Here is a 23,950-nt window from a genome sequence, read left to right on the forward strand (position 1 = left end):
GAGTTACAGACTGTTGTCAACAACCATGTATGTGCTGGGGGCCAAACCCAGGTTCTCTAAATAGCAACAAAGTGTTCTTTCTTTATTCCTTTTATTGAAAATTGATTTTCCCCAAATAATATATCCTGATTACAGTTTCTCTCTCCTCCTCTCAGTTCCTCCCCAGCCCCACCACAGTCCAGATTCACACTCTCTCTGCCTCTCGTTAGAGAACAAACAGGCTTCTAAATAAAATATAATATGAAGAAAAAACACATTGGAGTTGGACAAGACAAAGAGTAGGAAAAGAGCCTAAGGGGAGGCACAAAATCCATAGATCCCTTGTTTACACACTCAAGAATTCCATAAACACTGAAGCGGCAGCCATAACATATTAGCAGAGGGCCCTGGGCAGCCCCGGGCAGCCTCATGCAGCCCCGTCCAGCTCTGTGCAGCCCCGTGCAGCCCTGTGTAGCCCTGTGCAGCTCTGTGCAGCCCCGTGCAGCTCTGTGTAGCCCCGTGCAGCCCTGTGCAGCTCCGTGCAGCTCCGTGAAGCTCTGTGCAGCCCCATGTAGTCCTGTTCAGTTCTGAGCTGCTTGCTTCTTCAGTCTCTGGGAGACCACATGCGCTCTGACCGCGGTGAGGTAGAGAGAAGGCCTTGCTGTCTTGTCTGCTCCTTGTGCGCATGCTCTTCATACTCTTTCTGCCTCCTCTTCCCAGTTCCTCAGCCCTGAGGAAGAGATTTAATGGAGATAATCTGTTTAAGGCTATGTTTTCAGAGGTCTTTCACTCAGCGTAATGTCTGGCTGACTGCTGAGCCATCTCTCCAGCACCTCTGGTCCTCTTTTTCATTTGGTTTTGACCTTCATTTTGACATAGAGCTGAGCAGTAGGTGGCCTCATATGGCCATAAACTTTCTCTATAACACAGGCAGTATTTGAATGTAAGGTCTTTCTGCCTCGCCTTCCCAAGAAGCTGGCATTATATGCTTGTACTCCTTATCTATCTTCCTCTAATTCTTAGCTGACTGGATACTATGAAATATGATTCACTTCAATTCATACATTCTCCTTAATGTGTTTTTCTGAACAAAACTTGTACTTGGTAATAATTTATTTCTATTTAACCATTAAAGTCATGAAGTAAAACATATATAGAATATTATCTTGTTTTTATTTCACTTGATTGAATCCATACTGATCAAGAGCATGTCATTATTTATTCTTTATTTTCTAACACCTGTCAATCTCTTGTACCTATATACCCCAGATATCACAATTGTCAAATAATTATAAATACTTATATGATTTAAAGACAAATGTTTTATTTTGTAGAAAGTACTTAAAACATTTACTTGGTTCTATGACTATGGCTAACACTGTGCTATGAGTAGTTATAACATGAATCATAGTTCCGTAACATTAAAATGTGTGATATCCAACCTTTTAAAATTCATGATATAGGTCAGTAATCTGTAAACCATAGCCTTTGGTTTCTAAGATACAGAGTAAAAACAATAGCTTTTCTTGTTTCCATTTATTACAAATCATCCATTTGCAAAATGGTAAACGTGTTAAAATAGAACATATTACTGATTGAGTAAAGTATTGTCAAAAATAATTATAATTGTTAGGAAAACTCAATATTTAGCCATATTTCTGAGTCAACAAAATGTTCTTGTCCAGTGTGGTGTTGTGACAGGAGAAGCTATGTGCTTGAACCTCTGAGGGTTTCAGAAGCGCCAGGACTACCTGGGTCTTAGTGGGTCCAGGGTGTGCCTCCTAGCTGCAATCCTCTGTGCTGCTGTTTGTCTCTCCTTAGAGATAAAGATACCAATATGTCAGAAGGCCATAGAGAGAACCAAGCTTTATAGTTTATGCCATCTCTCTTTTTCTCACTATTCTGGGTCATTCTGACATTTTCCCTTAAAGCTGAAGGACTTCCATTCACTACATTAGGAATTGCTCATGAAGGTCTAAAGCCATTATCTCAAGAGGAGAAAAAAAAAAAAACTGAGCTCAGTAGTATTTGGCTTTTGATGCCAAACAAATATACCCCAGGGCAAACATGGAGAATCAAGCGGGGAAATTGAATATTTATATGTTGCTTATAATGGTATGAATGGGCATTAGTGTTTAGATGAAATTAGACATTATTTTGTAATAGGATTAAAATATTCCTGGATGTCTTCCTTTCTCAGATATCCAATGTTCTTCAGGAAAATTAGAAGCAACATAATACTTACAGAGTGAATATTGAGGGCAGCCTTAACACAGGCTAGAATGCCCCTAGGCAGCGAAGATATGATAGAGTAGTGTACCAACAAAATGGATGACTAGCTGCTGTTGGAGATTATTGCCCAGGCATAGTCAATTGCAGAGCGAATTGTCACAATAAGCTTCCAATAATAATTATCATTAATGGGTAGAAGTGACAGTAATTTTAGTCCAATATAGTTCTCTGCATGCTTATTTTTAAACTATTAGTGCTATTCAGGAAGGAACTCTTGCACAGCAGAAACATTTTTGTGGAATTAGTGCTGAATCAGAGGTTCTGTTCGCCGGTACCAGTCAAGAGCATCGTGTGAAGGATAGCTGCTTGAGGAAGTGGCGTAGATTCTGTCCGCAGTCTTCAGCTCCTTTCTGACTGGCAGTTAATTTGAAGATGCTAAGCAAGTGACAGTTCCTCCAAAATGGACAAGAACTATGAAAAGGTCCTCTCCATTCCTGTTGTGAGAAGTCCTCTGTGACTTTACTACTGCTGCTTGGTAGTAATAGCTGTGGCTTTACAATGCTAATTATGCTGTGTTTTCTGCAACACACGTATGCAACTAAAGGCTGTCTTGTAACCTTTGTCCTCCATTATTTATTTTAATGTTTTCTAAGGACCAACACTGTTAATGCTCTTTCAATTAAGGAATAGTGTCTTTTGGTAGCAGTCACTCATTATTTTTCAATGCATTGGTTATTTTCATTAGATAAATATTAACTCTTTTAAATGTTTTAAGAAGACTCCACAGTCTGTTTTGCTCTGACTGCCAATTGCATTCCTTGTTACCAGCTTTGGGGTTGAAAATGTTATTTATAAGCACTAGAATTATTTGTCTTTCATTCTTAAGAAAGTACCCTAACTCTGCCCCCTTCCCCCTGTACAAAGGTAGTCGAAAGGATGCTAACAGAGCTTGATTTGAAGGCCATGGCATTTGCAATGCTACATTTAACACACTAAAGTGTGCACACCACAATCGTAGGATACTTGCCTCGTCCATCATATCTGCTGAGAGCACTGAGCATTGTTTCCTTGTATTGCACTGAAGGCATTGTGGGGATTTACCAACTGCTAAGAATCTGAAAGGTTCTTTTTAGAAGCCTTGTTCAGAATTGCTAATTCATTTGTAGGTGAGCATGGCAAAGAATGCTGGGGTTGAGTCTTTTCCCTCTGTTATGAGAAAACTCTCTTTTTATGTTAGTGTTATCTTACCCTAAGCCTAACAGAAATAGAACCCTGACTATTATCATTCCTCAGCCTCTAAACGACAAGAAGAGAAGGCAATGAGCTCTCTTAGCAGTGTTTCCATTCCTAACATTAAAGGCATGCCTGGGAGAGAGGGACATCCATTCCATTTGATCATTACAAGCTTGCTAATGTAGGTTTCTGTGTGTGTGTGTGTGTGTGTGTGTGTGTGTGTGTGTGTGTATTGTGTGCCTGTGTATTTGCGTGTGTACTCCTACATGCTTTTACCTTACTACGGTGAGGAATCTGGAACAAAATAAGGTTTGATAAACTTACCAGAGACTTTGTAAAGTATAAATTTATCTTACTTCACTAAGTATATAGGAACTCCTCTTTAACATACCAAAATCAGCCTATTTATAGAAAAACAGTAAGCATCCCATAGCTTCTTGAAGGATCTCATGAAGACAAACTTTTTGTCCAACATCAGCAGTATCTTAGACCTTTTAAAGTCTGCTGCTTTTAATATGGCATGTTTCCATAGCAAGTGTTCAGTAAGCATTTCTAAAATATGTATAACTTTATGTTTAAGGGACAAGAATTCCTCCGTGGCAATTATCCTATTTATGCTTTCTGACTAAAAAGTAACTTAGTCCAGTCATAGAACAAGGTGCCGTGTGTCATGTTTGTATAGTGGAACAAATTGGTATGTTATAGCCAATACAGCTATCTCAGTTGTGCAAAGCTATATTTTTTTTATAAAAATCTGACTCCTCTTCTCAGCCACCAAGTACCCCCACCCCCACCTGTCTGTCTCTCTCTCTCTGTCTCTCTCTCTCTCTCTCTCTCTCTCTCTCTCTCTCTCTGTGTGTGTGTGTGTGTGTGTGTATGTGTGTGTGTGTGTGTGTGTGAGAGAGAGAGAGAGAGAGAGAGAGAGAGAGAGAGAGAGAGATATGAACATTTTCTCTTAAAATGGTTTTGGTAAAAGATCAGCATTTTCCTCTTGAATGACAACCAAAGAGATCTTTTTTTCTCTTAGGTGGGACAGTTGATGAACTGAAATGATGTTTGGGTAGAGCTGAGCTGTGCAGAGATGAGGCATACTGGCACCATCCTGTATGGGCAGGCAGGGAACTGTCTTACTTTGCTGTGGAGTAGATGGCCCTGCACAGAAGGACAGATGCAATAGAGGTGTAAGACGGGAAGGAGGACGGCCAGTAAAGAAGTTCTTGCATTAGTGTACAATCCAGTTAAATACAGAAGCCATGGACTGAGGAAGGGAACTGGGATTCCTGAACTGACAACGCAAAGTGGATTCAAAGGAAAGTTCAGAGAGAGAATGAACAGAGCCTGAGTGAGTTGAGGTGGAGAGGCGGAGCATGTTCATGACAGTGTGGATGGAGCTTGTGTTTAGAACACATCCATTTTGTTTGAACTGTTTTAATTCTGGGAGCTGGATTTACCTTGCTGGATCTCGTAGCAGATATAAAACACAATTGCTCAATAATGTTACTTCTTTCATTAAAGTATCCAAAGCGTAACTCCGTGTTCAGACTAACTGGGCCATATTTTATAAGTAGAAACAAGCAGGAACGGAAAGCAAATGCGGCTCGTAGCCCATGGAGTAGCTTGGAGGTGCTCCGTTTGGGAAAACCTGTGTGAGGAGAGACTCTGTGCTATTCCCACTTCGGATGACAGACCAGTCCCATCCTTCCTCCTTCTGGTGAATTTATCCCAGATACTCAGTTCCAAATCTCAGAATACCCTTGTTGAAGCTTGCTTCATGTTTGGTTTCCTGGCATACATGATAGTGTTGTAGTTAGTAATTAGTCATTTCTTGAAATATTTTTAAGCACTAATTATACCTTATCTGGCATTCTGAAAGACTTTCCCAAGGCTCCCTTGTGATTTATCCTCACAATTAACTTTCTGACCTAAAAAATTAGAATACTGAGCACCAGAATACCTCCTTCATTAGTGGAATTATTATTGTATTGGTCGAAAATCCCTCCTAGTAAAACTTTACTTGAGCAAAGGTTTATTTAGTACATATCATGCCATGCTGCTTTCCAAAAGCCCTGGGGAAACACAAGAAAACTGAGTAAGTACACACCCTGCCTTGTGGCCTTGTGTTTCCCTTGTATTTACAGATATATGGTGTTAGAAGTCTATACATTCTAAGAAGAACAAAATTAAGTAGGAATAGACACAGGATGTGCAAAAAGGCCAACCAAGTAATTAAGGTTTTTTGCTTGTTGTTGTTTGTTTGTTTTCCATTTACCAAGGTTCTTAGTATTGCGGGCCAGGTTGCTGTTCTCCTTGAGTGCATGTGTGATCATGTAATGCTTCTGTCTTAGCTTGGAGCTTAGGTAACCGTGGCTCAGCCCCTTTTGCCAGTATCTGAAGGACAGACAAAAAGACAGTGGCCTTCCCAGAGCACAGTTTTCATCTACCAGATAAAATCCCATGTCAAGGGAAATTACATCTGTATTCTGTAAATTAATTTTTGCATAAAAAAAAATCCTATGTTTTAACTCATTTGGCAGTTAGTATGAATGTCTCATGAAGAATATGTTTTAATTCAAATTCATATTCCAAATGTACAGTTCTTCATGCAATGTTTTCTCTCACACACATACAAACACGCACACCACACACACATACACACACACACACACACACACACACACACCTGTGATTGGTTAAAAATACAAGAGAACTTAGAAAAGGCACCAATATTAGGAATCTAGGAAAATATTTACATATTCAGGAATATATGCATATAGACAGATCTTTTCATTAATTACTCATATTGACTACCTGCTAATGCTATACTCTTAATTTTCTTTTATTCCTCTCTTGGTCTCTTCTTATTTTTTTTAAAATGTTTTTTTTTTAAGATTTAATTATTATATATGTATATGAGTACACTATAGCTATCTTCAGACGCACCAGAAGAGGGCATACTATCCCATTACAGATGGTTGTGAGCCACCATGTAGTTGCTGGGCATTGAACTCTGGACCTCTGGAAGAGCAAGCAGCCAGGGCTCCTAACCGCTGAGCCATCTCTCAAGCCCTGGTCTCTTCTTTCTTTACTGTTTCTTTTCTTTCTTTTTTTTTTTTTAACTAATTATTTTATTTATTTACAATTCAAATGTCCTCCTTCCCCGCCCCAAACCCCCATCCCACCCCCTCCCCTTTGCCTGTATGGGTTCTCCCCCACCTCTCACCCACTCGCACCTCTCTAGCATCCCTCTTCCCTGGGGCAACATAATAGAAGATGTTTAGTGTATGTGTGGACACAGATGAAAAGGTCACATACAACAGAACTGGTTGTCTGTAGAGGGACAACTGTGTTTTTTCCCTGACAAATACTCAATACACACTTTAGCCTATTAAGAATTGAGTTCATTAACAGGCATTAACTAGCAGCCTGATTTGCGTATAATTCATATTTAATGTGGGCCATGTTCAATGTAGTGTAACTACTTAGGTTTATCATAAAAGGTAGACTGGCCTCCTGTAATCAACAAGGTTCTGAGATCAATTTAACCTGGATAAAATCTTTATCCATAACAACTGTCAGCAGAAATGACTAGCATTTCACTAATTAGCTCACCATTTACAACCCATAAGCTTCTCACAGATGGGAAATGTTTATAAACACCCACAGATGTGTGCACAGCTGACTCTCAGTTATCCGCAGGAACAGGGGACAGAGATAATTTAGATTCACTTATAACACACCCATTTTATTTCGTCACAACCTCCCTTTTTCATTGGTCTTTTTAACCACAAATCAATCTATTTTCAACTTCTACTACTGATATACACACTGATTAAGGTGCTAATATGTACAATTGGCTTTCAGGAATGGTAAAACTAGAACACACAAAAGCTTGATAATAAATATAAGCACAGAATGTTTGTTTCTGTAGGTAGAGGGTGAGGAGAAATTACATATACAGGCATATTGTTAGATGAATCTTTAGGATAGCAGTCACATTGCCGTATCTGGTGAGTGATGGAGTAGAGGTTAGTATACCCAACCCATTCCAGTTTGTACAAGATACTTTGAGCTTAATCACAGAACATCCCGTATTCTAGCAAACCTTCTAGTCTGCAAAGTAGAAGGCATAAGGGTCCTAGTCCAAGCTCTAAAGTAGATTTTGTGGTGGTGGTAACCACTTAGGAGTCTTAAGTATAAGGGGCTAAGGGAGTGAGGAAGTCGATCCAGTGAAAGCGAAGTATAGTATCAGAACAGGCAGAGCAAGAAAAACCAGAAAGAGCTTGAAAATTAGTATCCATAGATGTAGCAATAGAACCAATGCAGTCTTGTATCTTAAAGCCCAATAAATAGGCTAGACCACTGCAGAGAGGAAGAAGTTAGCATTTTTATTGAAAGTGAATTCAGGCAGAATGATGGCCTAGCCCGTCTATAAGATTGAATCAGATTCCTAAGCCTGCTTTGGACAAGGTGAGCAAATACGTAAAGTACCATTGCCGCGAGGGATGGCTACTACGGTGCACTCAAATGCCGTGTGTGTCGAAGATGACGTCTTGTGTAGTGCGAAGAGGTGGTATTGACAGTCCCAGACATGATCAGAGAGACGGCAAAGGTGCCCCTGCCTTTCACTTATTAGGTTCTAGGTGTATGAAGTCTGAGAATATTAACAATAATTACTAGAAGATGGCAGCGGGGATCATCTCTGCATTTCCAATGAAAGCCCAGATGAAGGAATGTTTGTTGACAAAGTTAAGGTGCTAGTGATATCTAATGCGAGGGTAACGTTGGAGGGAATGGAGACCAGAAGAAAGCTTAGCCCTTGGCCGGTGGTAATGAAGATAACGATGCTTGTTTTACTGGCCACAGGGCTTTAACCGCACTGTGGCAGTTACCAGTGGATGGGTCATGGGGGTCTTACCATGCAGAAGGCTGTGTCAGCTGACTACGAAGTATAATCTGGCTAGTCAACAAGCAAGGTGGTGGTAGGCCTAAAGTTTTATTATGATGATTTAGCCCATCTACATCAGATAGAGGGCTAATATCCAATATATATAAAGAACTCAAGAAGTTAGACTCCAGAAAACCAAACAACCCTATTAAAAAATGGGGTACAGAGTTAAACAAAGAATTCTCACCTGAAGAACTTCGGATGGCGGAGAAGCATCTTAAAAAATGCTCAACTTCATTAGTCATTAGGGAAATGCAAATCAAAACAACCCTAAGATTTCATCTTACACCAGTCAGAATGGCTAAGATTAAAAATTCAGGAGACAGCAGGTGTTGGAGAGGGTGTGGAGAAAGAGGAACACTCCTCCACTGCTGGTGGGGTTGCAAATTGGTACAACCACTCTGGAAATCAGTCTGGCGGTTCCTCCGAAAACTGGGCACCTTACTTCCAGAAGATCCTGCTATACCACTCCTGGGCATATACCCAGAAGACTCCCCACCATGTAATAAGGATACATGTTCTACTATGTTCATAGCAGCCCTATTTGTAATTGCCAGATGCTGGAAAGAACCCAGGTATCCCTCAACAGAAGAGTGGATGCAAAAAATGTGGTATATCTACACAATGGAGTACTATTCAGCCATTAGAAACAATGAATTCATGAAATTCTTAGGCAAATGGATGGAGCTAGAGAATATCATACTAAGTGAGGTAACCCAGACTCAAAAGGTGAATCATGGTATGCACTCACTAATAAGTGGATATTAACCTAGAAAACTGGAATACCCAAAACATAATCCACACATCAAATGAGGTACAAGAAGAAAGGAGGAGTGGCCCCTGGTTCTGGAAAGACTCAGTGAAACAGTATTCAGCAAAACCAGAACGGGGAAGTGGGAAGGGGTGGGTGGGAGGACAGGGGAAGAGAAGGGGGCTTGCGGGACTTTCGGGGAGTGGGGGGGCTAGAAAAGGGGAAATCATTTGAAATGTAAATAAATTATATCGAATAAAAAAAAAAAGAACTACTAAAATAAAAAAAAAATAAAAAAAAAATAAAAAAAAAAAAAAAAAAAAAAAAAAAAAAAAGAATGGCAACCTTTTACTAATGAGCCATCTTGCCAGATGGGGGAGGTTTGTAGGCATGGGTGATCACAGGCTGGTAGGTGCCTTCTCACAGATGGGACCTTATGGCTGCAGGACACATACGTGATCCAAATTGTCATTGGTTCCTCGGGGTATTCTTGTCAGTGATTCTATGGACAGGCTGTGGGGAGGCAGCAGCCGACTCACTGCATTAATAATAGTAAACATATATGCACTGATGGTTCTGGAAGATAAGGGTCTCTTGTGGTTCATTAGCGAGTTAGGCTCAGAAAACCCTGCTGATGGGTGAGTCTCCTGTTTCCAAATACTGCTGCTCAGGAGGAATGGTTGTCTCTTCTGTGAAGGAGGACTTGACTCTGAGTCACCTGTGTCTCTATTTATTGTGACAGGTTCCTGCAATAGACAGTTGACTCCCCAGGAATTTAAGTTGTCCTTTTCTCCTATTTATTTAAGGTTCCCACTATGGAAGTGCTGTGGCTTTTCGCCGCTGTATCAAGCTTCCCACAGCACTTTGAAGTGTAAATCAGCAAAGCTAAGGGTCTGAACACTTCTCAATTATTACCTAACACCTCTGGGCTAAGAAACTAGAGTGGAGCAAGTGAGCCGTAGATTCAGAAAGGCATTGTTCACGTCCTGTCTGCTGCTCTTTGGACACACTTCCACCTCCCCAGACTTTGCAAATGGCTGTAGTGACTTTTGTAGAAGGTGGAACAAGAATCCTAGGTATAAAGATCTAGGTAAAGGCTTCCACGCAGGACTAGCAAATATGTTCAATCACAGCAGTGGTTGTTAGTCCACGTTTAGATTTTAAATTCCTTACCACTCGTATCCCTTACTTTCAACATAAAGCTGTTCCCAGAGTCGCCTAATACCAGCTTTTATTTGTAATTCTCTATATTCATTTTGCCAATATTTTGTAGCAGTGGTTGGTAAGAGAGTTTTCCATTGTTCTTTTGAGAGAATTGAGTACATTTTTTTAATGTGTAATTGTTAATGAGTTCACTGAAAGTTCATTCGTCTCCTTCTCCATTCTTGTTATTCTGTGTCTTCTGAAGCGTGTCGGTCCCCACCACTGCCACGGCCTACCCATTCAGACTGGCCTTAATGTGCCTTTTCCTTTTCTTTTAAAAAAAATATAATGTTGTTTTTGCAATTAGGACTTTTAAAACTGTCTCTATTCTTAAAACTAACGTGAGGATGTCTGCATCAGACTGGGAAAGGCATAGAGAAGGAGCACTATAATTTAATAGAATAAATCCATATGTCTCCATAGAAACAAAGCAAAAGACTAGGAGTGCTTATAGTGGTCAAGAAGTCACACTAGAAATGAACTGGAGACCGTAAGCCATAAGGTCCTTTGTATAGGTAAGATTGACCTTAGTGAAGTAGGTTTAAGCTAGAACCTCCTAGAAATGCAACTGCTAAACCAGAGTCCCCAGGGTTTTCTGTGTTATCTATGGGGTTCATTGATTTAACTAGAAATTTAAATACATATGAGGGTATGGAATGAGAACTCAGAAGTGCTCACTTAGCAGCCACAGCGGGCTTTGGCATCCCCTCTGACCACGGTGCTGCCCAGGCGCCAGCCCTCTGCTCCATCCTTGTACAGGTAGTCACTAATTGGGGATGAAAATTACTCTCAGGTGGTAAGTCCCAGAGACGAGCATCTCAGGGCTGGTTCAGTGCCTACCACTTAGTACTGAGCACTTTATTTGTAGAAATGAATTAAACTGCCGACTTCATAGTTTGCCATTTCCCACTCTTTCCCAAACTAAACACTTTGAATATTCTGCTAGTACCTCGAAATCAATTCATTTAAAACCTAACTTATCATGTTCCACATAAAACCTGATTTTCATGTTCTCATTCTGGGTTAATGATACCACCGTTTTCCCAGCCACCCAGGCTTGCCACCTTCACACCATGCCAGCTTTAATCACAGTGAAGTACAGTCTTGATTATTTCACACCTTTCAAAAATACTCTGTGGCACTTCTTCAGCCTTGAATCAAGGCTCCCGCGGCCCGCCTCCCTGACCTTCTTTTCCCCTTCCTCCAGTGCAGGCCATCTGCTGCTGTCAGAGCATGACTGTCAGGGACCCTCTGGGCCTCCTGCGTGCCGAGCCCCACCCGCTGGCTCCTCAGAGCCTCGTGTCCATTTAGCTCAGCTTCTGGAAGAAAACTCCTGTGAAATTACTGCCACCATTTCCTAGCTTCTCCCTTCTCCTTCTGTCGATGTTTGATGATGAGCTGAGCATTTTCATCATCTGAAATCTCTTCATTCTTTGTCCAAGAACTTTGTAAGTTAAAAAAAAAAAATAAAGACTGTATTCTTCACATATAATTCGTCACATATAATTCTTCACATATAATTCTTCACTAATATAAATAATAGTACTAAATCAAACACAAAACATATGCTAACACTCTTTCAATGGGAAGTAAAATTTGCCTAGCTTCTCAAACTCGCTTCTAGGAGTAAGGGGAAGTCTTGGTGGCAGATGAAGTTTCTACTAGGAGTGGTGGCACGCGGGCTGTAGCCTCTTCCTCTTAGGGTTCCTTCCTTATTAAAGGGTTAAGGAAGGACTGTGTATGTCATATCCTGTTACATACCATCTCCATTTTACACCTCCGTGTGGGCTTATATTGATAAGCTCTTTTCCTCCACGGCACTCTCTGCTTCAGCAACAGAAGGAAGCTCTCCTCAGCATCCTGGGCCCACACAGGGAATCTGTTTACCAGGGAAGGAGTCCATGATGGATCATTTCTAAGTTTCGCTCTCTTCACTGATTGCTGGAGTGGATCACAATATACTCATCAGATCTGAACATCTAGTACTTTAATCATTTAAACACATTTAAACACATCAATACTTTAATCATTTTTAAGGAAGCATATATTTTAATAATAATTAATCACTAGAAAATTGGTTGGTGCCTCTCTTTATCACTCCATGGTGGTTATAAAATTAGAAATGAAAAATGTCACTTTTGTGAAATGACAAAGCTATGAATGATTAGAGAAATGTCGGTGTTCAGTAAGTTCAGTGATAAAATAAGTGCCCACCATTTCATTAACCGTGCATTAGGAGTGGCCCCCATCACAGCTTAAATATGTTTCACTATTTTTTCATGTATCCTTGTATCTAGACTATGGGTATCATCATTTAGTCTCTTACATATGAACATTCCTCATGTTTCTAGCTTCTTGCATTTATAAACAATATAATGCATGTTGTTTAACAAAGTCCTTTGCATACATGGGAATTGTGTATGTAGGATAATTTTCTTATAGAAACACTCTTTCATGGTATACATGTTACACATATTACACTGTTAAATTACCTTTCAAAGAGATTGATTTTAATCAACAATTTTTACCAACAATGCATAAACCGACCTGCTTTTCCGAACACTTCTTTTTAAACAAAAAAAAAAAAAGATTTTCAATTTTTATGTGTATGTGTGTTTTGACTGCATGTGTGTTGCTATATCATATGTATGCCTGGTATTGGTGAAGGCCAGAAGAAGGTGTTAGAATCATTGAACCTAGAGTTACAGGTAGGTGTGAGTCACAGTATGGGTGCTGGGAATTTAACCTTGGGTCTTCTGGAAGGTCAGTTCACCCAGGAGTCAACTCTCCAGCCACGCCTTGCCACAGCACTTTCTAATATTGATCTGGCCCCTGCCCCTAACATTCTCTAATATTGATATGCCTTACATATAAATGAAAATGATCTCCCACTGATTTATTTGAAATGTCTTTAATTACTAAAAAGGTGGTGGGGTTCACCTTTGCATCGAGCCTCCGTTTAGGCTCCTAAATTGGACAACATGGTGGGGACAAAAATTCCCGTCTCATAGTTTTGGAGTCAGAGTTCTGTAAGATCAAGGCACCAGCAGATCCAGTCTCTGGGGAGCACTTGTTGCCTGGTTTACAATCATGTCCTTATCTGTGTCCCCATGGTGGACAGCACAAAGGCTCACTTGGGTATTTTTCAGCAGACTAATCCTACTTGTGAGGGCTCTCTTCCCAGGATCTGATCCCTTCCCGATCCACCTCTGCACCACTACAGTGGGGATTAGGATTTCAACTCGTGAATTTTGAGGTTTTACAGATGACTGACGTAAGGGATGGTTCCTTGAATATGCTATCTGCCTGTGTATTTATTGGCCATTATCTTGCTAGGCCGCACGTGCTTTTATGACATTCAATCCTGTGAGGCACTCATATTTCAAATACTTTTTTCATTTTAGCCTTTATTGTTCATATATAGGCTTATTATTTCAAATTTTAGGCTTTTATATGACTTTTGAGTTTGGGGATTTTCATTGAAGATCTTCACATTCTAGAACACTGAAAATTATTTTTCCCTCCTTTCTGCTCTATTTTTACAGATTAATCATTTAGAGTTGTAATGTTTGATCTACTTGAAATTTATTTTGATGTTAATAGCAAGATTAACAGATGGCTGTCAGGATAGTAGACACTGGATGTCTTATTATCCCCTGCTGATTTGAAACACTACACTTAGCATGAATGGGCTTTTCATTTTCATGACACATTTGATAGGTATCACCTGAACCCATACATGTGACACATTGCTGTCCAAAGTCATTTGACCACAGAACCGTCTGGTCTTACCTTCACTGGCTACGTATCCATTCAGACACAAGGCTTCTTGGGGTACAAGTGTTCTGAGAGAATGCTGTTCAATATTCTCTTACCTCGAGAAGATTCATTTCATTTTTAATATGTTCTTAATAAAAGTAGAACTAGAATTACATCACCTACATACCTCATTTCCTCCCTCCAGTCCCTCCCGGTCGGTCACCCTCTTCTGACCCCCTCCTGCAACCTCAATTCCTAACTTGCTACCCTCTTTTTCTCTGATTATTATTACATACATGTATGTGTTTACCTATATGCATAGTATATACATATGTAACCTACTGAGTCCATTTTTGTTGTTGTTAGGTACATGGTTTCAAGGCTGGCTACTTTACACTGGAAAACCTGTCCAGTAGGCTCCTCTCTGGGAGAGGTTACTTCTCCCATGAGTCATTACTCGCCGATAGTTCTTTGTCTAGGACTGGGACCCTAAAGAATTCTCACCTTCCCTGCTACCATGTCCGTTGAGATTGCCATCATTCCCGTCTGGGTTTTGCAGGATTTCTGGGGAGACTGCTTGACGGCAGACCTTCAGGTAGCCTACAGTTCACAGTCTATTTGCCCCTGCTTCAGTGATGGTTCTTGAGCCATAAACGCAAGAGCTGTGGTGTAGAGTGTCTCCTGGGGCTCGGTTCCTCATGGTCTGTTGATCTCTGCATTGTGTCCAGTTGTGGTTTTCTGTGATGGTCTCAGTTGTGATAGAGACTTTGAGAAGAGGCAGCTCATGCACTTGGAAGAATTTTCAAATCTTTGTATATCTAATTTCTTAATATAATGTTTTGTAATTACAAATACCTCCATAAGTTGCATGAATCCTACTAAGTTGTGGGCTTTAACATGTTTATTTTATTTCATTTTATTTTTTGGTTTTAGAAACAAAGTTTTACTTTAAAATATTCAGAAGACAGTTATTAGACATTTATATGCACTAAACAAAACAACTCTTATCCCCAAATCATTTTCTTACTAAATGATTATAAATTTAAATGAAATGAAATGAAAAACATTACATTACTCAGTACACTGTTCTCATGTGAATGTGCTGTAAAGTCTGGGTTTGTAAGTTTGAGAGAGTTTTGTTTCTTTTTAGGTTTTTATTGAATAATATATTTTATTTTTGACATTATATAATTGCGTCATTTTCCCTCCACTTTTCTCCCTTGAGACCCTATTGTATATCCCCCCTTGCTCTCTTTCAAATCCACAGCCTCTTTTATTAATAGTTTTTATACATATCTATGTATTTAGATAGATATTTCTAAGCACAGTCTGCTCGGGTCTGTATAGTGTTGATTGTGTATGTGTGTGTTGAGGGATGACTCGTTGCTCTTGGCTTGCCTGTTTTTCCTGGGAAGAGTCTTTATCCAGCTCTCATATTCTATGTGTGTGGGGCGGGGGCGTGGGGGAGGCCTGGAGTACTTTTCCCCAAGCCATGTTTGGGTGCCTGCTGTTGTCTGTGGTCAGGCAGCCATGGCAGTGAGACTCTGGGTGTAGCTTCTGACCTCACAGCAGACTCCTGCTCATCTGGCTCTTACAGTCTCTCTATCACATGTCCCTTCTTAGGTTCATGAGCCGTTTTAGGATTTTTTTGAGACATGATCTTAATATATACATATATATATATATGTACATATATATAAAACCCACACTGGTCTGTGTCCTAACCTTCCTGCCCCAGCTTCCCCAGAGCTGATATTCTGGGTATATGCCTTCCTCATGACTACATGATCTGCAATATTAGTGATGCCAGTATTTAGATTACTGTTTTTCCTGGGTGTCCATGTGTATTTGTAATATCCAAAAATAACCTTTTTTTGTTATTGAGACACAAAAACACACATAATGGTCCTTTATTTATTCCAGCAATGTGGTTAGATTAAGGTATTTGCCACTAAGCCTGACACAATGAGTATTATCCCCATCACACCCACACAGGAGAAGAGAGAATTGACTCTGACTTCTGACACACACCTGTATTCAAACCCACAACTGATAGATATAAAACTTTTTGTGAGAACAGTCATTTTATAATTGTAATCCCTACAATCTTATTTACTGTAGATCATGAAATTATTTAAATTAAAACCTAGATAAGATGTAATTCATCACATGATGATTGTGATTTAGACATTTCATTATATTTATAAAGTATTTTTCACTTAGGTTTACAAATATTCTCAGGTATTGGCCAGTGCAACTAAATGTATCATTAGTGTTAATATTTTGGCTGCCAGAGGGGGGCAGCATTCTACAGTTGCAGTTATAGCTGCCACAATTCCAGTTGATGAGAAATGGGATAATAGTTGTGGACATGCAGTCTGTTGATGTCTCCTATGCCTCGTTGCACAGCAGTGCATCTTATGGCCTCTCTAGTTTTGCTGGCAGGGAGACCTGGAAAGTTGGATGTTTTTAGCTTCTTGTTTTCAGCGTTTCTAGCCTTTCTAGTTAAAGTGGACAAGGCATGAGGTGGTGGTTGAGAATGGATTTGTTACTTGTCCCAATCATCTGAACAAGGAGAGTCACAGTATTAAATGTAATAACAGCTAATGCGGATCTGCCCTGACCAGGTGGAGACACTGTCTTTATACAGGTTAACTCGATTCTGACAATAGCTTGCTAAGGTAAATTCTATTATAGAGCCCATCTCAAAGTTACAGTAAGGTATAGCAGGCTGGAGATGGTCAGAATGGGAACTGAAATCCAACCACAAGAACTAATAACTGTGTGTACTGGTCAATTTCAGGGTGGAAGAGACTTTCTTTAGAAAAAAATTATAACTTTTGCTTTTAACACCAACCTGTTCACGTTAGACAAATAATGAGTACAGGAAAAGAAAATGGAACATTTCAACTGTTATGGTTTCTTTCATCCCCAGATCCCACTGCTTATGGTTGGTGGCTGTTTACAGTATGAATGAGATCTGCTCTGATGTTCTCTTTGTCGATTTACGTTCCAGTGAAAATTGGCTCTCTGCATCCCTTGACTCAAATTTTCTACATTTCTTCTGTATTGAAATGAGTTCAGAGATTTTGTTTGAAGTTATTCCTGCCGTTTTGCTCTCTGGTTTAAATAGTATTTTGTGGTTTAATCTAGAAGGTTAAGGGCTGAGATGCTGGACCAAAAAAAGCTTCTGTAAATAGCTGCATTCTGGAAGGTTGGGTTTACTATGAGCCTGTGAATTCTGTGTAGTACCACACTTTAATTAGTCTTTAAGGAGGCTGGGCTTTCCATCTCAATTCTCTTGTTAAAGGCTAGGTGTTAAATTTGTATCCCTTACTTTCTCTAAAACCTTCCTAGCCATTTGCCTTTCCCCTTGCCCCATGCTGATGCCCCTCCCCTAGGTTGTGCTCAGGTTTCTCATCCAACATCCATTGCACTATCATAGCCTTTGCGAACTGTCATCCTCCTTACAGGTGATTGCCTTAGGCTAAAAATCAGTGTCTTCATCATTTACTCTTCCTCAGTTTCCCCTAATCAAATTTCAAGAATCTAAAAGTCACTTTTTAGATTACAGTTTTCATTTTGGAAGTGACTGAGTTCCTAGCAGGTGGCTTGAGGATTTGGTTCCCTGGATTCTCTCCGGACCTGACTATCCTTACCCAGCACCCACTCACCTTTGCCCTGTTAGCTTCCATTATAACCCAGCAGAGTCTATGTCATCAGAAGAACCAACATCTGTAAGATTGTCATGTTCTAAATATTCTTTGTTTCCTTAGTACGTGTTACTATTATAACAAAATTCCTTATACATGGTAATTTGTATGCAGGAAAGGCATATTAGCTCATGATTCTTGAGGTTGAGCTATCGAAAATCAGAGCCTCTGTGAATTCTGTTTTTGCAAAGGGCTCCCTCTCCCCTCCACATATAATACCTTGTTCCTTTGAACCCATATGGTGGTGGTGGGGTGACCAGCTGCCCCATACCCTTTGTAAGGGCAATGTCTCATCCATGTGAGCTCCTCCTCATGGCTTAGTCACTTCATAATGGCTGTCTTCCTAAGGATTACATTGCTGTCGGTGCACCAGAATGCAGGCCACAGCAATTATGACCACATTATTTAATTTAATGGAAACTAAAATCAAAGTGCTTAAGATTTGTGCTTATCTGTCTTTGGTTTTTCAAACTTCTAACAGATCTGTATAAACATCAGTTGGTTTTCTAAGTGGTCAGACATCAGGTCTTAGTGCCTGCTTCCTCCACCCAGCTTCTGTCTTCCAGCAGAAACTGCAGACTGCTCGGGGCCTAGGTCCTCGGAATCCTGGGAGTCCTCTTACATTCACTGGTTGTCTTCTACCTTCCTGCCCACCCCCTCCTTGGTTTTTTTTTTGTTTGGTTTTCACTCCTTACTGTGCCAAAGCACAATGTGTTAGTCAGCCTTTTGTTTAACAAAATATTCAAGATACCTGGGAGGGGGTGTGCATTTCTTTGGGCATTCAGTTTTAGAGATTTTTAGTCCATTATCAACCTGGTCCATTGTGTCTGGGCCATGGTAAAGAACAACTTCCAGGTCAGGGTGGAACAGCAGTGCTCATCTCATGGTCATCAGATCCCTGTGTGGCAGAGAGAGGCAGAGCAGGTTGTCAGGCCCAAAGCCACCCCTGAAAGCAACAAGGTCCCATCTCCTAAGCATTTGTCACCTCCCAATAGTTCATCAAATATGTCTTCAGTGGATTGATCCGTTGGTGAGGATCAAGCTTTCATGAGCCAATCACTTTCCACAAGCTATGTCAACTGAGCCGTTAGCACGTGGATTCTGAAGACATCTTAGATCCAAACCATAACACTTTTCCTTTCTCTAAGAAATCAGGTCTAGATGACTGCATTGCCTGAGTATTACTATTTTCCATCCCTACCTTCCTGGCAACTGAACTATTGCTTACCTAGAAATAATTCTCTTCTGAAGCTGAAATCACTTACCTCCTGTCTTTTGGCATTCAGTGTGCTATTGAGAAGTCTACCCCATTCTCATTTATTTCCTTTGTAAGTTGTTTAGGTTTGATTGCCAAGTTTTAGCTTTCAGGAAACTTTTAGGAAACATTCTTTCTTGGTTGTGTGAAATTTTAGTGTTCTGTCTTGGCTGAAGAAAATGGCATATGGGCTCATGCTGTATGTTAAGAGGTCCCACAAGTCCTTGGGGTGGCGTCTTACTCTTACTTGTAATAAGAGAATAACTTTTAAAGTAGTGTGCCTTTGTCATGCTATGTTGAGACCAAAATTTCCAGCTTAATCCTTGGCATCACCTGGAGGTCACTGCAGACATCTCCCACAATCATAGCACCTAATCTTCATTGTCCACCAAACTCTGAATTCTTCCCATACTTTATCTTCCTCCATCCATGGGCACCAAGACCTCAGCTGTTCCTCCACTGCCTTTCCTCCTTCCTATCCTCACCTCATTGATTCTACTTTGGAGATGTCTCCTCCCAGACTGGCCTTTCTCCATTTCCCTCAACATTTTTCAAAGTTCACTTACAAATTATGGGAGGCAATGTGTTATTCAGTCCTGCTGGTGCTCTATTTCAAGTAGTCTATTTCACAGAAGAAATGAGGCTGTATTTTTAATGTAAATTGACCTTATTTCCTAGGTGTATAGTAGAACGATGTATGTATAAAGATTTAAATAGCTTTAGACATCTTTTGATTTTTCCACATTTGCTTCTATCTCTGCTATTCTCCAAAGACCTCTCTTCCTCTGATGGTGTCCACCCATTCACATCAACCTCTTTCTGTGCTTTGGCAGGAGGGAGTCCTTGTTAATCTGTACAACCTAGGTCTCAGACATCCGCAGTGATACTCGAATGCACAATACCATACACATGTCAGGTAAACATGTGTTGGATAAGTGGATGGAACATACCTAGCAAGGGAAGAACACCCTCTTTATATCTAATCGTCTGATATATTAGTTCTATTTAACATGAATAGAATTGACATACCCACAAGTCTATTTAAATCAGAGGTTCTTTAGCAATGATATGAGACATGATTATGTCCCTAACCAAGAACATAAGCAAATATAATGGAACGGACAACTTGTTCCTATAAAATAATTTTATTTTGCTACCTATAAAAAAATAAATAAAGCCAGGCAGTAGTGGGACATGCCTTTAATCTCAGGACTCAGAAAGCAGAACAGGTAGACCTCTGTGAGTTCCAGGACAGCCAGGGCTACACAGAGTAAACCCTGTCTTGGGGGCCAGGGGACAATGCAGGATGGGGGACCAATGTAATGAGCTCTTCCTCTGCTATCCCTGTCTTTCAGGACCTACTTGTCTCATAAGTAGTACAGTCTAGGAAACAGCACAACTTTTCAAAAGGATGTGCTGTCATATGTGCCATATGCACTGAGCTAGCACACACGGGGCAGGACATGGTCTCAGATGGTCTCAGCTTCTGTCTTGAAGTAGTGGTAGGAGCTAGCTTGGGAAAGAAAGTGGGAAAAGACACTCATTCTAGCGAGCTGCATGTTCAAAGGCCTGAAAACAGAGACTGCAGCGTGTGAGTCACCTCATGAGCCTAAACTGCCAGCATCTGTCGCCAGCGACCAGCAGGATCAGCCTTTCAGGCTGTAATGCAGTCAACACCCAGCAATAACTTAGTGTTCATACAGTGTAATCATCTAGGACCATCCGTACTGAGCCATTTATAACTGGTTTACAATCCAGGAGCAGCACCAACTCTTTTATATTTAGCTCTTGCCCTGTTCTCCTTCCCCCTAAACCAGTTCTCTATTTTTCTATTCCCTGCTTTTTATTTGCAAGCAAACATAATACTAAATTTAAAGAAGAAAGTTTGTTTATTTAAATGCTTATTCTCATTGATAACTACCTTAAAATGTTCAGTAGTACATGAACTTTTGTTTAGAAAAAATATACTTAAATTTGAATGTAAATTTTTAAAGATTAGGTAGGTAGTTACTTATTAAATTGTCTAAAATATTTAATGTACTTTACAGTAAACATTGAAGTGCTTCAGATTTAAATATATGTGTAAACTGACAACCTCTAAATACTCAGATTTTCACCCACCATTTTTGATCACACCTCCAAGGTTTAGCTCGCGTCTAAAAATGTGCGGTCGGAGCAGATGGAGAAACAGCTGATGCATAGTTCTATGTATACATCTGTTTATAAACTGTAGAGGAGTGTGGTTTTGTACTCTGCCACAGTCACATGTCAGTAGTGCTCCACGGAGAGTGTGTCTCCAAAAGGGGAAGACAGAAACAAGTACAGAGCTCTTAGGAAAGTAGTATCTTCTCTTTTTGATGTGCTGTTCCAGCAGGCATACCGTTTCATAGAGAAAGCTGGCAAAGAACCTGCTTTGCAGGGACAAGGGGCCTTAGTGTTCTTTGAGGAATTCTATCCTTTAAATTTTTGAAAGTATCTCTGGGTGCACCATCTTATTTGTAAAAGATAACTTTCATGAATTATATGAAAGCTTCTGGCAATTATTCTGTGTCACCTTAACTCAGAGGGAAATATACATACTTATCATGTGTATACATCTACATGTTAGCAGAATTATATATCTGTGTGTGTGTGTGTGTGTGTGTGTTCGTAATTAGAAATACATTCATCCATAAAGTCTTGCATGAAAAATGTCTATGGTAATTTTGGGCAGACCCAGTTTCTGGATAATAGAGGCACCTGGTCGCTTTTAGAAACTAGTCTTATGCTCTAAAGAAATAACTCATTTCTAGGAGAGAAAATATGATTTATGATGACCACAAATACTGAAAGCACATTCTAGCTAACTCTCCGTGCCACTCGTCTATATAAGCAGTGTTCCACTGCTGCATCTGGGAATCCCTGTCCTCTTTAGTGGACAGAACGCATGCACTGATGAGATGATGCTAATTAAAAAATGACTGATTTAGGACAGAGCTGGATCTTTTCTTGTTTGGAAATTCCTGATCTAGTCATGGTGTTCTGTCCTCTTGCTCCCTGCTATCACCATCGCCGTTTTCACGTGTGCTTTGACATTGCTTTGGTAACCCTGAGGGCTGATGGAATTCCCTGCATCTCTTTTCACAGAGGGGGATGAGACAGGAGTGATGGATAGTCTGCTGGAGGCCTTGCAGTCAGGGGCTGCCTTCCGCGACAGAAGAAAAAGGACACCAAAGCTGAAAGGTGAATTCTTTTCTTATTTCATGTTACTTTCAACGGAAGAACATTTCCTCTCCTTAATTCTTATAAAGTCATTTGTCACAAGAACAGTGCTGTGGACAGAAATTGTTCCTAACTTTCCTAAGTCTGCTTAATCCCTGGCAGATACAGGTGTCAGAGAGAGATGCATTCCAGTTGGCTGGTTTCAGTAGTGCATTAACAAATCGATGCACTGAACCTAGAAAATCCTCACTAGTATGACGAGGCTCATTACGAGCACTATATGCACCTCGCCCCAGTGGAGGCCAGGGCCCCACAGTTCAACCTGAAAGCAAAGTCCGAGTGTTCCTGTCCACGTGTTCAGGGCATTGAAACATGGCATCATCGCTAAGCATACCTAAGCCTAGAAAAGTCACATGAGATTCCTTTACTTCTCGAGTCACACATACTTCTATATTAAATTTCTCTCTCTTTTTAAACAGATATTCGGCAGAGTCTCAGTCCAGTGTCTCAGAGGCCTGTTCTCAAAGTCTGTAACCATGGTAATAAACTTTATTCGTAAATTGCATATTATTAATACCTGCTTTTATCCTGTTGGTCTGTGATTTTTACTATGCTGCTATTGAAGTTCTCACGCTCAAGTATAACTATGAGAGTAAAAAATGTGTAGATATGTGTCTTTGCTCTGAGACCACGGGCTCTGTTTTCCATACTATCTTGTTTCCTTGAAGTTGTTTCTTCAGTTTTTCTAATTAGGTCACAAGTGAATGTTTTGTTATAGTTAGATTGTTTGAAGTCACATTTACACACTTTTGATCAGAGTTGTCTACTGCTGCATTTCAGGGCATTGCAATTTCATCATAACTACTTTTAAGTGGTGAATTCACTATACATCAAGATACGTGGGATATAATGAGACCTGTATTCAGTTTTCCCTGCCTTGTTTCTCAATGCAGTTACACATAATTCAACTTTGGAGAAACCGTAAATACAGATATGCTACATGGGCTGTTACAATGGATGATGCTGCTAGTGCTAAATTGAACTGACTTATCTTCATCTCTAACCTTTGCCAAGGAGTTGAATTGTTTAAAAGATCTCGTATGCATGTCATCTGCCCTGTCTGTGAGTTTGTCTTGTAGACATCTGCGCTTACTCATTTGGTTTCTGTCCTGGCAAGTTCTCTGTTCTCGGCCTCTGCTTACAGCTGTCGTCACGCCATGTTCATCCCTTGTGAATCCCATCGGTTCACAGGGAGGTTGTTACCCAAGTTGGCCGGATTTAACAGAAACACTACCGGACAGATTTCATCTGACGCTTTGGGAGTGCTTTGGGAGTTCCTTTCTAGGAGTATTAAGGTGTGACTGAGAAGGTGTGTGTACCACACTTGTAAGTGATGTAAAATAGTTAATGAAATAAGAAAACCCAAGGACTTCATGAGGGCTAAGTATCTGTGTGGTCAGAGTATTCTTAGTAAGTGGTTAGGAAAGGACCAGAAAGATGAAATCTGTAATAGAATTTAAAATAAACATTCAACTTTATAAAGTATACTTTAGCTATTGATTGTCCTTTTACTGTTCTAAGAATGGCAAAAATGTGTTGGAACAAGTGACGTTCATTATGAGTAATAAGTAATCCAAAGCCTTAATTTATGATTGGTTTTATTCCACGTTGGCACAGAA

At 40.2% G+C, this 23,950-nt stretch overlaps 1 protein-coding gene across 2 annotated transcripts in view; it reads left to right on the forward strand.

Moving 5' to 3' along the window:
• Diaph3 (diaphanous related formin 3) overlaps positions 1-23,950 on the forward strand; it is a 495,795-nt gene that overhangs the window by 358,392 nt on the left and 113,453 nt on the right. For both annotated transcript variants that reach the window (XM_052190840.1, XM_052190842.1), the window contains 2 exons: positions 22,197-22,292; positions 22,751-22,810. In XM_052190840.1, the coding sequence (XP_052046800.1) occupies positions 22,197-22,292; positions 22,751-22,810 (156 nt within the window). The remainder of the gene's footprint in view (positions 1-22,196; positions 22,293-22,750; positions 22,811-23,950) is intronic.

This window comes from Apodemus sylvaticus, chromosome 8 (genome assembly GCF_947179515.1).
Source record: "Apodemus sylvaticus chromosome 8, mApoSyl1.1, whole genome shotgun sequence".
NCBI classification, from domain to species: Eukaryota; Metazoa; Chordata; class Mammalia; order Rodentia; family Muridae; genus Apodemus; species Apodemus sylvaticus.